The sequence below is a fragment of the Cyclopterus lumpus genome, chromosome 23 (assembly GCF_009769545.1).
Source record: "Cyclopterus lumpus isolate fCycLum1 chromosome 23, fCycLum1.pri, whole genome shotgun sequence".
NCBI classification, from domain to species: domain Eukaryota; kingdom Metazoa; phylum Chordata; class Actinopteri; order Perciformes; family Cyclopteridae; genus Cyclopterus; species Cyclopterus lumpus.
This window is the reverse complement of record NC_046988.1, coordinates 11,254,822-11,271,676: the sequence shown is the minus strand read 5'-3', so window position 1 is coordinate 11,271,676 and position 16,855 is coordinate 11,254,822. Positions and strand designations below refer to the sequence as shown.

Sequence of the window (16,855 nt, the reverse complement as noted above, 5' to 3'; positions counted from 1 at the left end):
AGCACCACCAGCAGCAGCAGCATCAGCGTCAGCCACTTCACACCTCCGCCTGCGCTGTGGTGCTAGAGCAGCCCGTCTGTAGCCCCTTCTCCCTGTGGCACTTTGTCAGTAAGTAGGCCAAGCGAGAAGCAAAGGGAGGCTGACTTGTCGTTCTCATCGCTGCCTGCGCTCGTTTGACTTACTGTAAGCATGCTAGCTCTGCGAGCAAGCCTTTTTTCGCTTGAGGCAGTTCAAGGATTTGAGTGACGAGCGTTTACCGTGACACGTCTAAAGTTAATCGCCTGGCGTGAGCGGGCAGGGAGTGTAATCACTCGGTCTATATCTGTGGCGGCAAACAAAGGGAGGTAAACCCGCACACTAGCCACGTCTCCATCCGAGGTGAAACGATGGGAGACTTGGTTGGAGTGTAACTAAGCTTGTTGGCTGAGATCCTCTCATTCCTACACAAAACACCCCTCCTCCAGAACCCTCCCTTCCCCCGCCTCCCAGTTCCTCCTTAACCCTCTCAACCATCTTCTCTTGGAGCTGTACCCTGATTGACAGCATGTCATTTCCCTGAACTCTGCTGCTCCCTCGGTAGCCTTTGGGATGGGACTGAAGACCTGCACCACTGCTGCTCTCTGCACCCTTTCTGCCTGGCATGGGAAGAGAGGAACGGATATCGGTTCAGTATGTGTACCAGGAGCGATGTTGCATCTGTACCTTTTGCACGGTAGCCACACCTGCATCTTTCAGCACCACAGACCCACCTCTGTCCAAGTTCGCTGTTAAGATCATACCCTGCCAGTTTTCCTATGGCTACACCCCTGTCTTACTGGATAAGCTTTCCCTGTGCCCCTCCCCTCTGAGCACTGCCCCGCAACATCTTTGAGGTCCTTTCAGCCTTTGCTATGAAGCGTTCACAGTGGTGGTAGTTATGTGGTTAATTTGTTTGTTTGTGTCCTTTTATAGAGAAGCCGCTGTTCACGCGGGACCCCACTCAGCTGAAAGGCAGTTTCCTGTCCACATCACTCCAAAAGAGCAACATGGGCTTTGGCTTCACTATAATCGGAGGCGACGAGCCGGACGAATTCCTCCAGGTCAAGAGCGTTATCCCCGATGGGCCCGCCGCAGCTGACGCAAAGATGGTCACAGGTAAGCCTGAGGCAGGGCCGAAGCCACTCGTACAAGCCAACAAATATACATGTATCTTTCATTTAACTATGAACTCTCTAAACGCATGAAAGCGCACGCAGTCGAGGAACAACCTTCACATGCAGCTCAATGAACGAGAACCTGAGAGGGACAAAATAAACGTATCCTCGATGACATTCCTCCTGAAAACATGCCTGCCGTGTATTTGCACACAATCATTTAGATAGCACAGGTGTTCAAATAAGCTGAACGAAGAGAGAATTTATAGAGATTTACAGAAATCCCCCTTAAATGTCAGCATAACAAGGATGTGTGGTTCTTCCAGGTTTGCCGTATCTTCGTCAATTCATCAGCAAGCGTCCAAAGAAACATGGTTCAGCTGAAATTTTCAAGCCCCACATATTTCCACATTTCCCCTCTTTTTTTAAACGCCCTGCAGCCTCGACAGAGAAATTTCAAACAAACGCACCCAAATACGAACCTGGTGACTCATTCCTCTTGGAGATGAAATGGCGACAAGTGCATATATGCATGTTGCACGCATTGCATGCAAGTGTGTGTGCAGGTGTGTGTGTGTGTGTGTGTGTGTGTGTGTGTGTGCGCACCAACTGCAGAGTTCAGTTCTTCCTGGTCATTAATCATGAAAGGGACTTCATAACTCCTGGCTGTTGCCACATGATGGGGGTGGAACTGCAACACGTACGCACACAAATGCACAGAAACACACACTGGGACAGAGAAGCTGTGCTTAGATCGAGGGAATGGAACTAGCAGGTTTGTCAGCATGCAATAATGTTTCTATCCGTACACGCTGGAGCCAACGCGGAGCTTACGGTGGTCGTTTATCACGCGTAAAGTAAGCTGGTCGGGGAGTGAAGCTAGCATTCTGCTCCAAAACACTTTTGGATTGATCTAATATCAATCAAACTTTTATTTCAGACTCAAGGTCCAGATGGTACAAAACCTTAATTGTGGTACAGTAGATTGCAGTTATGTATTTGCAAAACATTGGGTCCTTAATGTCTGTTTCTTTACAAATGTTTCGGTCCCGCGGCCCAAAACAGATCCCTCGATGAGTAATAAAGCTCGTCCTGACAACGCTGCTTGTAGAACATGTTCAGGGTCAGTCTACTCATCCCCTCCTCTCTCTTTCTTTTATTCTTTCCCCAGAAATAACTAACAAATCCCTCTCGACTATCCTACCCCCCCACCCCCCTACTCCCCCCCGTCTCCTGGCCACCGCGTCCTCCCTTCAGCTCATCTCCATCTCGAGCTCACCATCCAGCCTCCATCCCCCCACTCAGCCTCCCCAGACTTTGTGTCCTACTTCTGCAGTAACAGAGCGAGCTCCGTTACAGTAACTCAGAGCTCAAGCGGGCGTAGAACCAGGACTACAGAGGTGTGAAATTCCCAATTCCAGCAATATAATAATTTGTGCCACTTTCTGTTTCATCCCCCCCTCCTCCTGGCTGTCTCCACTACGCGATCACACCACCAGGGAAAACATGTTCATGTTCTCTTATTGTAGAAAGGTTTTTTCTTTCTTTCTTTCGACTTACTGATTTATGACTGGTGGACCACATGCAGTGCAATTTTGTCCAATATGTTGTGTTTTGTGTTTCTTCCACGGAAGGAATTTGAGGTGTTAGCTGTGATGTTTTTTGTGGAATACAGACCTGAGCTGCGTTAGCTTGAAGTGGAGAGGCTTAGTTTGAATGCCAAAGGCATTTAATACAAAATTCAGTGGGTTTGTTGGTACAATATGCTGAAAACTGGAGAGTCTAACTGCCGTAACTCTCAGCGTTACCGCAGTGTGTGCTCCATTTGTATAAGATAAGACACCGAGGCATTTGTCCTCATAAAACATTCAACTTATGTATATTCTACAAAAACACAGTTTGAATGATCTACACGTCAAACTTCACTCACCTTTCTAGTGTTTCTAAAATGAGTTTAAAAGCATTTTTAATGACGAGTGACAACGTTTGAACTTCAGATTAGCACTTGTTTTGCAAGTGATGTCGGGCATTTTCTTCCCAGCTAATAGGACCCCGTGTTGTTACCTAGATTTGTATTGTTTCCAGCTGACTTACTAAATGTCCTTAAATATGCACTTAATGCTCCGCGATACCGCGCTAAGCGACAGAGGCCTCAAGCTTCATGTTCCAGTATAGTCAGCAACTTTAAGAGTTAATGATCCGTGGAAATAAAGAAACATCACTGTCCGGTTATCTGCAGTGTAGAGATGGTTGTCCTGGTGTTGTGAGGCAAAAGCTAACATCAGATCTAATCGTCTGTTTGCTTCGCTAAAACGCTGAGCTTACATTGGAGTAAACAGACATAAGATAAGACTGTACCAAATGTCACTCTCAATACAGTAGAGATCAACCTGTGCAGGTTGCTTCAGTTTACATTTACCATCACGTTCCCGTCGTCTTACTCAAATGGTCTCCGCCTCCTCCGTCATTTGGGTTTCTCGTCCAATCAACCTCGCGCTCGGCGGCCGTATTGCTGAGGACCCGAGCAGTGACACCGGAGTTCAAGCAATCGGGGCCTTGCTGCACTAGTTATTCGAGTCACGCGGTGCACTTTGGACCACATGTCACCTCATTTAACCCGACATGCACACACGGGCCACAGAGACCGCTCGTTACGCCGACGGACTCTTGAACACCCGGAGATGAATATGTCATGAGGAATATTCCAGGGTGGGACGTTGAAGGATGCAGTAGCAACGTGGGCCTTGTTTCCAGTGAGTGTGGGGTTTACGGCCGAGGTCGGTGTGATTTAGAGGATGCAAGGGACCTACAGGAGGGATTACAGCAGATGGAGAGGGGGCTGCTTAGTGGCCACGAGTTTGTGCTTTTGTCTCGGTTCACTTGTGAGTTTATAAAGGGTCATTTTACACAAATAGCAGAAATACATATTTTCCACCTGAGCCCCTGGGGATGCCTATGGAGTTTTTGTTCTCGATAAACAATTTAGATTAAGATTAATTTAGATTAAGATTAATTTAATCTGCGGTCAGTCCAAAAAAAAAAACAGGTCGATGGAGACGTAGTTTCTCGGTTAGTAAGTAATGAATAAATCTCCATTCACCTCCATTGTACTTGGGGGTGGTGACAGAAGTTTCAGTGGCAGATGTCGCTAAACATTGGCACATAAAACCCAACCTGCCCCCCCCCCCACACCGGTCATAAAGCATGGGCTCTCTGGGCTCAGCGAGGGCACTTCGAGGTCACGGCTCCACGCCATTTGTTTTCTGCCAGCGTGCTCTCGACTATCGATTCTGACATTAGTGCTCAAGGCAAATGTCGTCCGCGTTTACCCGGATTAATTAAAAAGTCACGTTGCCCCCGAGGTGTGGGCTCGCTCCGTCGATACCGGCAGAGCGTTTAAACTCGGTCGACAGTGAGATAACCTTTTTAGGGGATGTCTTAACTTGCTGTTGTCACTCAGAGGGGTCAGCGGCTCGCTCCAAGAAAACCCAAGTGCATTGCCGTGTTTTTCTTCACTGCTAATACAGTCGACCTGCTCACGCTTTAAGAGAAGTGGACAGCACAAGGTGAGGGTCCATCACGGAAACACACGCTTTCCTCAGTAATGATGAAAGATCTTTGTTTTTCACTCTCTCTCGCCCTCCCCGCCCTGCCCTCCCTCTGACGAGCACGACGATTATACCTGCAATTAGGAAATAATTGTTTTTATAATCAGGGTGTAGTGCTGTTTGTCAGACTTGAAAGTGGATCGTGCCTTGTGTTCCCACTTGTGTGCCCAGCGTTTAAAAAATAAAAAATAAAAAGCTGCGTGGTGGGGCCCACACAGCGGAGCACAAAACACTATATTTAGTAATCCGGTTGAGACAAAGATAAGCCTGTGGAGCGCTTTTTGTGTGGGAACGTTTAATTGTCAGCTTGGTTTTCTTTTTTCTTTCTTTCTTTTTTTAATCTACGCCGCAGTATATTGCGGGGAGCAAATAAAAGCACTTGGCCCCATAAAAGGCAAACATTTCAGCCACTTGTCATCCGTACCATTTTACACTTGAAAGAGAGATTATCGGTGGTCATGCTTATCTGGAGACATTGTTTATAGCTGAAAGTGAAATCAAAGACAATGCTGATTGGGTGCAGACGGCCTCAGCCCTTCGGTACAACGCGAGCATCTGTTATCTCAATGCAGTTTCTCGTCGAGAGTTTCCTTTACTGGTCGTTTACTATGCATATTCTAATTCTAAGATAATTAAGTAGCTATTACAACAGCTGCTGTTAAAGCAGAGCAGTTTATGCGTTTTTAAAGAAAGCGTTCTGACAACAGCAGCTCTCCTGAAGTGGGTCTAATATACATCCTCATATCTCCCTCATCCCTATATCTTCCAACTCTAATGCGCAATGTTTACAATGTTATAAATAGGCTTCAATTATCAGAACGATACGAGAGCCCTGTGGGATGTACAAATGAATTTGTCTGTGGGGAAATGTGAAACAATGGTATGGCATTGTTGTCATCCCTGTCTCCTGGCATATTAGTAAAGTCATAATTTACATTTAGTTTTTATTTCTGGTGGGGAGCGTCTGTCAGGGAACATGTCATTTCCCTCTCTTCTTTCTTTCCTGTCTGTTTCTACTGTCTCACTGTCTCTTTTGACAAAACATCGTTGTCTAGGCAACTGCCACAAAGCATACTGTTGAGCTTTATACTCCCAGGCTTGATTTTTAGTCATTTCTAGGTTATCACGCTGCTCAAACAGTCACAGAAAGTTGTCGTTTCTGTAGCTTCTGTATGAATTTCCACGCCTGAACACCGTGTTTCCGTCTGTCCAGGTGACGTCATCGTCTACATCAACGACGTGTGCGTCCTGGGCACCACCCACGCCGACGTGGTCAAACTGTTCCAGTCGGTGCCGATTGGCCAAAGCGTCACCCTCGTCTTGTGCCGTGGCTACCCTTTGCCCTTCGACCCGGAGGAAGCTGCTAACACCAACAACACCACCACCATCATCTCCCCGCTGGGCATCATGGAGCAGCGGCCCATCATGGTGAACGGCCGGACGGGCTACGACAACTACCTGGACTATCTCTCCCGCACGGCCCGCTTCGTCACCGACCCCGGCCAGGACCCGGCGAACGCGCAGCTGCTCACCCCTCACCCGGGCGACACCCACTTAGACGGCTCGCTTCCTCCCACCACCGGCACCACGCCTCCCGACAGCGTCTCCATGGCGTCGTCGGGGGCCACCCAGGGGGAGCTGCTGACCCTGACCATGGTGAAGGGCGTTGAAGGTTTCGGCTTCACCATCGCGGACAGCGCAACGGGCCAGCGAGTCAAACAAGTGCTGGAGCCTCAGGGCTGCCCGGGCCTGTGCGAGGGCGACCTGATTGTGGAGATTAACAAGCAACACGTGCAGGGATTCGTGCACACACAGGTGGTGGAGCTTCTCAAGGAGTGTGCCGTGGGAACCGAGACCATCCTGGTGGTTCAGAGGGGGGGAACAGGTAAGATCGATGGCTGCAGGCTTGGATGGTGGGAGGATTGTTGGCTCAACGCGAGCCCATGAATCTCTCCGGGTCTTCTCCATATTTGCCTTTCTAGCTGCATGTCTGTCCGCCTATTCATCTGTGTCATCTTTTATTGTTGGAGCCAAGTGTGTTTGTGTTTGTGTGTGCGCGTGTGTGTGTGTGTGCAAAGGCTACAGCAACCTATCATGCAGTCCTGCCGCACTCAACAATGGCTGCCCTTCCCATTTTTTTAAGGGAGAAAACTGTTTTCTGTTTTTAAAGTCGAGGCCTCTCTGCTCTGCTTACTGACCCATAACCCAAAGTGGTCAACAAATAGCCTTTCATTGAGGTGCATGCTTTTTGGTGATTACGGTTGTTATTTTCAGTCACTTTTAAATGTTTAGATGTTTTTTTTCATGTCAGTTTCCGAGTTTTGGCAAATTCTACCTTTAAGAAAAAAAAAAGAAGGCCTTCGCCTTTCAAAAGTAACCCAGTTTTTCCCACAAAAATACAGTTAAACTGTAAATGGCTCTGAAGTGCTTTCTACCATGTGTTTTTCAGAATGTGTGGCCCTCACAGTCGTGCTCCACACTCTGTAGTGAGTCACACACAGGGTTTTGATTTGCCGAATCAACAGGTAGCCGACTGCAATGCCGGGTGTGAACCTTCTAATGGCGATGGCTTTTGACATCGATAGACGAAGAAGAAAGCTTCGCTGTCACGTCTGTTCCCGAAATGTGTGCGTGGTTCAAATGGCGGCGTTGTGATCTGCCTACAAACCGAGCTCTTGAATTGTTGAGGTTGTTCACCCTGCCGGCGATGACGCGGCCAAAGCTCCGACGGCGGCTGCCGATCGACCGAGCAGATGGAATAAAAACTCTTTGAGTTTACCTGTTTCGCCCGATTCATCTCGCCGTCCGCTCAGTGACGACACGTGAACTTTAGCACAGGAGCGAGGAAGCCAAGCCAACTGGATTGGGAGACCACTTTGTAATGTTCTGTTGCCTCTTTGTGTTGTGTAATGTCACGTACCGATCATAATGCCAACTGCCTGGTGCCACAGACACCACCGAGACTCGCCCGCAAAGGTCAGCGGCGCCCTCTGAATAGATTTATTGCCGTTTATTTCTTTATTAGGCTGCTCGTGTCTCTGACAGTGAGCAAGGGGCCAACAAACAGAATGAAGGAATGATTTTCGAAAAGGGAAATAAATAAATATAAGCCAGGACCTCTAACATGTCATCCGCCAACATATGAACACACTCGCACACATGGGAGAGGTCAAAAGTTGTGCGCCACCACCTCATAAATCTCCAATCTGTCGACACACTCGCCTCACTCAAACATAAAAACACACAGATTCCCATCTGCTCGCGTTGAAGCGCTCCCGCCATCTGTCCGGGTTCTTCACTGGCGGCGGAGCTTCAGAAGGTCGAAACGAGCGCTCCCGTATAAAAAGCAGCCTGTTGGCTCCTGGGAGGAAACGGCAACCTTATTTACATGCAATATTTCATCTCATTATTCCAAATCTGGATGTGGCTTAGCTCCGCTGCGCAACAATACGCCAGGGTCACATCTGTTTGTGTTGATTTCCTGTGACTTGACAAGCTGTGGGTGCAAAAGGTGGAAAAAAACAAGAACAACAACAAAGTCTGTGTAATAGGGATGACTAAGGCAAAGAAAAGGAGCCAAATATCCCACTTGGGTGCGAAGTACGTTGGGGATTTCAGGAAAGGCTCAGTGAGATCAGAGACTTCCGACCCTCCTGGGAGAAAAACGGTCACAATAACGTCTTTTCCTCAACTACTATTTTCTTCATTTCGGAGATAAACAAGGAGAAAACCACACATCCAGATGTTTGATGTGGCAAAGCTAATGATTTGTTATTTTTCTTAAAGTCTTGTGATGTCAGCTTTGTTTACTTTTTCCTCTTTAGTCGTTTCTCCTTCCCGCACGCTCTAAAATGGTAATACAGTGAGGGGTTGGGCTGTTTATATGCAGACCGTTGAGCATTGGTGCCCAGCTTCAGGGGGTCGGAGAAGAATCCAGTCGGTTATTAGATGATCGATTGGTTGGAGGAATGGATGAAACTTTGAGCCTTTTTGAAAGGATCTCAGAGCTGAAGATGAGCCGTTGGTTTGAGAAGGCAGAGGACTCGTACCACTGCGGCATCAGCACTGGCGAGCTCGGGCCTTCCAAGATTTGGTAGACTAAACAATTGTATTCATTTGGAACATAATCAACTGAATAATTGATAATGAATAAACGTATTAGAGTGGGGAGAAAGTCGTAGTGGATGAATCGAATAAGCCGCTGTTTGTTTCCCTCGTGAAACGCTGCTGCGCTTGTTACAAAGTGTATGAAACGGCCATATTTATTAACCCTAGTGATGTTGTTACAGTTAGTCATGTTATTATTTCACAAACCATGATGTTTTATTGCCTAAACCGAACAAATCCTTTCCAAGTGTTCCCCACGTTGATATGAAACTATTTCTGGTTCAGAAACGTCAGCATTTATTGATTTTGTGTTTCGCAGAAACGCACATTGCCAACATTTTCCTCAGCTACATTAATACGGTGTATTAAAGTGGCAACTGTCACATTCCCAGCAAGTAGCGGCTGATTTTCTTTCTCCGCCCCAACCTCCTCAGAAAGGCGAACTGGGAGCGTCTAGCCGAGCCGTTACTCGTCGTAATAAAACTGTCACCGTGCCGCTGGACTGATGTCCCGGCTCTTAACACGCCGCCGTTTGGCCACCCCGCCGTTAAACCGCTGGCCACCGGCCACGCAGTCTAATTGAACCGGCTGTTAAGTGCAACCGACCGATATCCGAACCAGCACGGGGAGAGGTCAACGTTTTCTTTTTAAAGACTCTTTCTGCTGCAGACAGAGCTACCACCTCTTAGCATCTAGTCTCAGGGAGAACACACACACACACACACACACACAGTGTAATAGAGGACTCCAACAACACTAATGGCATTTTAGAGATCACAGATTAAGCTTCGCCTGTCTTTGCTTCAGCTTCTCTGTTTTTTTTAAATCTGTAACATGTACAATGAACAAAGATACAGAGGAATGAGTGAAGAGAGAAGTCCCTTCTCAGAGATGGAAAGGAGCAGAGAGATGATGTGAGGGTCGTACACAATTAGAGGGAGAATAAAAAAAACGGCCTCTGTTCAGCAAAGCTCGTCTCGCTCTGCTTTATGTTGTCATGGATACAGCAAACAGCCCAAAAGAAAGAACAGCGGCGAAGCTGTTATTGTAATGCATAGAGCACAGGATGTTTTTTTAGCCTCAATGAATCACCGTCATTAACAAAAGAGACAGAAAAGTAGCAATTTCTTACAACCTTGACTCTGTTTCTTTTACATTACATGTCATTTAGCTGACGTTGTGCATTCAACCACGAGTACAAACTCAGAACAACAAGAATCAATTAATGTTTCTTCAAGAAAGCCAAACTACAAAAACACCATAAGTAAGTGCTATTCAAGTGCCACTGAAGTGCTAATCGTTTTTTATTCACGGTATAGTCGGAAAAGATGTTTTTTTAGTTTGCGGCGCAAGATGTAGAGACTGTCCTGATGTCAGTGGAGAGCTCGTTCCACCACTGAGGAGCCAGGACAGCAAACAGTCTGGATTTTGTCGAGTGATTAGCTCGCAGCGACGTCGATTGATAGATGCGGAGCGAACGTGCTGGGGTGTGGGGTTTGACCATGTCCTGGATGTAGACTGGACCCGATCTGTTCACGGCACGGTACGCAGGCACCAATGTTTTGAAGCGGATGCGGGCGGCCACCGGTAACCAGTGAAGGGAGCGGAGGAGTGTGGGAGAATTTAAGTTGAAGACCAGTAGAGCAGCTGCATTCTGGATGAGCTGCAGAGGTCGGATGACATTAGCAGGTAGACCTGCCAGGAGGGAGTTACAGTAGTCTAGGCGTGAAATGACCAGAGCCTGGACCAGAACCTGCGCCGCCTTCTGAGTAAAAAGGAGACGTATTCTCCTGATGTTGTGCAGCATGTACTATTCTTACAAAGGAATTCTATATAAACACTTTTTAAAATTGTATTTTCTAATCAGTTGAATTGGGTTTTCTCACACGAATACGACTATGAATGAAAATAACGAAGATAAAGAACAACATTTAGGAATTTTGCAATGCAAGTGGCGTAGTATATTGAGCGTCCTTTATGGAACGTTAGCAGGTATAATGAGCTGTATCAGCAGTTATTACGGAGCCTCCGGAGGAATAACTGCTGATACAGCTGCTATAACGAAACCAAAACGGCAAAGAAACAATCGGCAGTCGGTATCTGCTGCAAAAAACGTGACTGGGGCATCTTTGCTGGCCAAACATTGAGCCTTTTATGATCAAACCACCCAGTCAATTAAGCCCCATCGCCTTGAAAAGCTCTTAATATAGTTATGATATTTAGTCATCCTTTAAATTTGAGTTTGACTCCTGAGCCGTTTTGGCCCAACAAATGGGCACTCACCAGGAATTTGTGTGTGTGTGTGTGTGTGTGTGTGTGTGTGTGTGTGTGTGTGTGTGTGTGTGTGTGTGTGTGTGTGTGTGTGTGTGTGTGTGTGTGTGTGTGTGTGTGTGTGTGTGTGTGTGTGTGTGTGTGTGTGTGTGTGTGTGTGTGTGTGTGTGTGTGTGTGTGTGTGTGTGTGTGTGTGTGTCAGACAGCCTCATTAGTGGCTATCGGGACCATTACCAGGCTGTGTCCTCGTTGCCACACCAGCAGACACGCGGGGCTGTAATTAGCTGCCGAGACTTTCAGCTCGTTCCCATGTACGCTGGTCCATTTAGCTTTCCTTTATCGGGCCTCTTTCCCCCCCACTGCAGCCCGCCCCGCCCACACACACACTCGAGCCACATGGTTTGATTCACACAGGTTGTACACACACACCTCCACAAGGCAGCCAGGAACACACTTTCCTCGTCTTCTTCGCACACCTCCTAAGGCAGCCTTCTGCACACAAGCCCCCGCGCTCTCACATAAACTCCACTTTCTCGTACTATCACGGGTAAATTGTACATTATGGAATCGGCTGCCTGGCCTGACCCTTCACCTGAGATCGGTCGCGTGCACACGGATGACCAGAGGCCCCTCTAACAACCAATGCGGACCTCAGGTGAAGGTCTGCTTTTGCAGAGAAAAAAAAAAGGAGGAGGGTTTGATTCACTGAGCCTCCTCCGGCCTCCCGGGGAATTGGTGTGTAACTAGACAGTGATTCATTGGATGTGTGTGTGCAAGATAGTTGGAAACTAAAGAGAGGAAGAGAACGGGAGGAGAGAGCGGGGGAGTGATGATTTCGGCTCTCTGCCAGTAGACTCACAGCTCTCTCCCTACCGAACCCCAAGGGGCCGCCCGCCAGGGATCGATATCGCGACCGGTCGACAGCCGAGCCTCGTGCATGATGGACGAGATGCCGAGATTAGATCATGTCAGAAATAGAAGGAGTTAAACAAAGCTAATGGTGTTTAGCCCCATTGCCATTACAATTAGATCACAGAAACAGAAGTTAGGCTCAGTATTTCCTACTTGTGTGTGGGAGGAGGGGAAACACAAACCTTGCCTGCCTCTTAAACAAATCAAGCGCTCCTATTTGAGTTTTAATGGATATGGACTGATTACCTGGTGTTGCACGAGGGCGGTTAAATAAATGGTGTCGTTTTGAGCCCTCAAGATCATCCATAATCAGCCGTGCACCCTGCAAATAATTAGTTTTCCACACAGCTTCAAAGAGCCTGGTTTTGGGAGAACATCAGGCGAACGATGAACGGGCATTTTGAATGGAAGTGGACAGAATCGGTTTTCTGCCCGTGGATGTGAAGCTGCCGACTTCTCCCTCGTGAAAGGGAGATGCCTATTCACAAAGGGCTGAAAGATTCAAACAGTATTCTAGTGTTAGCCTCATCTCATTCGAGTAATTGAAGGGCCGGTATTAGCCTCTCGTGTTTTTTTGGCATCATTGGAGCAGAAAGGCTTTACTCTTTAATTTTAGTTTTTTGGGGCGGAAATTGAAAAATAACCTCAACCGATCTCATTCATCATTACCTGTCGGGGCTGAGGTTGGGCGAGGGACCCTCTCATTATGCGGCTTCACTAAGCGAGGTATTCTTCCCTCCTGTCCTTAAACGCATCGCAGAAGTGTGACACTTACAGGAGGACGAGACACCTGTGAGCTCAGAAGCTAAGTGCGAGTGTGACACCACAGGGTTCGTGTACAGTGGCTCTCTGCAGCCGAGCTGACAAGTCTGCTTAGCGGTGAGGCTCTGGGCTTTCAGCACCGTGGACAGCTCCTATCACTCTCTCTCTCTTGCTCTCACTCTCTCTCGTAGTCTCTCGCCCCTTCTCAACTGTCAGCCACGGGGCACTCTGACACCCACGACCAAATACATGCCTGGTGCGCCCGAGTTAACAGCGCCTCTACCCCGAGGATCACCTCGGTCAGCGCTGCCTCCTTTTCGTCAGCTGAGGTTCTGTCACCTCCTCTGTGCTGCTGCTCTGTTGTTGCTTTCGTTTGCCCGCCGTGTCCTTCGCACCGACTAAGATATGCTGACGTAGGTACTTTGGACAGAAAGCTTTTCATTGATTGACCTTCTTTTGAGAAGAAAAGCACAAACAAATCCTCTCTGTCCCTCGCTGTCGCCTCCTGCTTTTCAGAATGCTCTTTTTTTAAAGTTTCAGATGTTCAGCTGTTCGACAAATATAAATCCCATTTGGCTTATTTTGACTGAGAGAGGCTGACGGTCTGACAAACATTGACATTCTTTGTGCAGCTTTTGTGGCTTTTTTAATGTTCCCCTCGTTCCACTGGCGGCTCAGTGGGACGAATGTTTTTTTGACTGGTGTGAATGGAGCCTCGCCGGGGCCAACGCTGGGAAGGCTGGCGCATAATTCGAGCAGTCACCCCATAATTCGATCCTTCCGTTTGCATATGCTGCTCGTATCCCAGAAGGAGAGGAATTGAATCGGAAAGATGGAGTGTGAACCTCGTTTTATCTTTTTCTTTTTACATGTTGCTGTGAATTTGACTTATAGAAGCGGTGATGGATGTTTCATTACTTTGTTATTGTGCGTACTGATGTCAGCTGCTTCTGTTTCGCTTTGTGCCGATTGTTTGCATACACCCTCCCAGATAGACGTCTGGGTGTTGTGCTTGAGCAACGTTGTAAACGTTTTTAAAGGTCAAAGCAAGATGAATGGGAAAGTCAGAGGAGAACGTGTGCCCTTTACCTCGCTGCGTTGTTACAAACCCAAACCACTTATACTGACCTACTTAAGTGAATCTTAGCCTTTTCCTTTACAGATTTATGATCGTTCCACAAATGCCTCTTTTGGTAACAGTGAGAAAAGAAAACCAGGGTGCTATCTAACATCAGCATAGGTCATATTTTGTTTTACAGGAAGGACAGATATATAGTTTTTTCCTTTTTAACATTGTATTTACCTATATTGTTAAAATCGGTGCACACAATAAGTGGGGATGTGACCTAATCATGTAATTTCATCTTGAAATGGTCAATAAGTTTGCAGCTTGCTGCTTCTGTAACACCCAAGTGGCCAAATAATCCGTTAATTCTAGTGTTTATATCGTGATATTCATTTCCGTGCATTTATTTCTTCATCAATAGAAGAACAAAAAATGTCAGATCACCTGAAATCCCCAAAACAGAAAATAAATTCACACTCGTTACAAAATAAAAATCCCAACCACTGCTGGACAAGGTGAATGCCTTTTTAAAATCATGCGTTCATATCATTTATGCCACCTGTCATGTTTAATCAAATCCATCAGTTCAATATCAGCTGTGTTAGCATGCTCCTCAGCTGTGCCTTTAATACGTAATACTTATTTTATCTCTCTAGCTTCACACTTATTTGGTTCCTCGTAGATATTTATTTGCCATCTCCTGCTTTTTGCTTTTTTTCCTGTCGTGCTTTTCTTTGTCCCTTCCACCATTCACAAACACTTTGGTATGTCCCATTCCTATTTTCATTTGGTTCATCTGTAATTCTGTTGATGGTGTCGTTTTGTCCTAATTTTAATATCCCTGCTGATATTAATCCACCCATCTCATGATCTGTTTCCCTCATCTTTTTCAGTCTAAAGCATTTTTTTGTTCTCTCAACATTGCAGGTCACTATTCACCCTGGAAGACCCCTAAGCAGGTAACACGCACCAGCCTTCAAAACTCGGACTTGTCCCCATTTCTGCTTTTTTAATCATTAATATAGCGTTTCACTTTAGTACCAGTGTGGCTGCGGTGTGCATACTTTAGGATTATTTTTAATCTTTTAATTTACACGTCTGTGAGATCTGGAAATTACTTTCCAATCCCTCCCTCGCTGTACTAACTCCACTGATGATTCACTATATGTCCGTGGCTTTTACAACAGCTCGCCCTCGACACTCTGCCCTTCTTCGTTGCCACAGGACAAGTAAAGGTCAAGTGTCCTGCTCATAACATAACTTGTCTCTTGATCCCGCGAGTCAGAGCTAATTCATAGCCTGAATATTGCCTTCAGGGTTATCCACACCGAGGGCTTGGAAATATGCTGCAGCCCCAATGCTACAAGGCCTCCATTCAAACTGCTTTGGCATGGCCAAGATGCACTCATCCCTCTTTTAACATGTTTTATGATTTGTGTTGAACTTTCCTACTATCCTACTCATTTATCTCTCACCTCGCCTTAATTTATTTGTGTCACATTATGCAAAAGTCTTGCATTCAGCCTCTTCTGCTGCCTCTTCCACCATGAACATCAGACTGTAGTATAAGCGGCTGTCCCTGAGCACACGCAAAAAATAAACTCCATCCACCAAACATCCTCTTTGATCCGATTCACGTTGTCTTCATGTGTATTTTGCCTCACTCACTTGCCATGTGCCACATCTTCGTTTGTTTCTCTTGTGTAATCCATTTCGTGCCAGAATCTGACCCCAGCTCATGTCGTCCTCAATCCAGATCACAACTAGCAACACAGGAAACATCCGTCGTGTAGCTTTCAAGACACGAAATTAAATCAATATCCTCCATTTACCGCAGAATAATTAATTGTATTAAAAGTACTTCTGAGCGCCGAGGAACAAACGCTTTGAACGTCACAAAGTGGCAAAGACGTTGTGCAGAGCATCTCCGCCCTCCCCACCAGTGTTCATTCATTGGCTGCCCCACCTCGCCCTGCCCTTCTCCCCCAGCTGCTGAACCTCCGCACCCCCGGAGTTCACTCTCAGTTTAATTGGGTATCATTTGTTACGAGAAGACTTCTGCACCTCTGGGAATGAAATATGGAAGAATTTGACTAATAAGGGAACGGGGAATTGCGTAATTGACATGTCGACCTACAGTTGAGCTCAGACTGTAGCTCGCGAGAGCTTATTGAGATTTGTCTTGTCATATCCAATCCCGTACTTAATGTTGGAGCTTGTGCAGGTGTTTTTGTTCAATGGTGTCGTCGTGTAAAGGAGAGCTGCCCGACCGTGGCCTCTATTCATCTGACCATCATAGCCTTAATCAAACAGACCAAAAGAGTCAGAGAGAACGTGAAAGAGAGATCAGGATGCAGTTGTTTAATCCCAGCTTTAACAAGGTCCCCCCTGTCTCAGCAGCCTGCCCCGTGCAGACGGGAGTGAAACCACAAAGAGCGGAGACGCTTTTGATTCCGCTCCGGCGCTTTTTTTCATGAAGACAGATATTTATTCTCGGTACATCTTGAACCAGATGCCCTGTAATTCTCCATATTTAAAAGCGTGCCGTATGCAGCCGGTCTCGTCCCGTCTCGCTTTTCAAAAAAGCTTGCCGCTCCCCCGCGGATCCGTCTCCTCGCGCTTTTCTGACACGTCGACGTGTCATCTCGGCTATCTGCTCGGTGTCGCGCTGCGACTCAAGCGGCCCGACTTATCTGACACATCAAGGCTGACACTCTGACTGACTGGTGTTGTCAAAACTGTCGCTGGCGCCTCAAAACACTTGACGGCACATTTCCAAATGTGTCTGTGGATGAAACTTATGTAAAGTAGGCGCTATATATTAGGCGAGCTTGTAAAAAAATAAATCAAAAAAAGTTATGCACTGGCCGATAAGATCATTTCATCCCCAAACTCGGGCCACGTTTATCTGTTTGTCACGTTCTCCTTTTTGTGTTCGTCTCCGTTCACTCATCCTGGAAACACACCGGAGGTAAATAAGCAGCTGGAATTGTTTT

General features: G+C 46.8%; 1 protein-coding gene across 1 annotated transcript in view; it reads left to right on the top strand.

Moving 5' to 3' along the window:
* The window catches only part of magi2a (membrane associated guanylate kinase, WW and PDZ domain containing 2a), a 165,829-nt gene that overhangs the window by 130,053 nt on the left and 18,921 nt on the right, over positions 1-16,855 (top strand). The window contains exons 9-11 of the mRNA XM_034526240.1: positions 952-1,134; positions 5,955-6,626; positions 14,787-14,818. Of these exons, the coding sequence (XP_034382131.1) occupies positions 952-1,134; positions 5,955-6,626; positions 14,787-14,818 (887 nt within the window). The remainder of the gene's footprint in view (positions 1-951; positions 1,135-5,954; positions 6,627-14,786; positions 14,819-16,855) is intronic.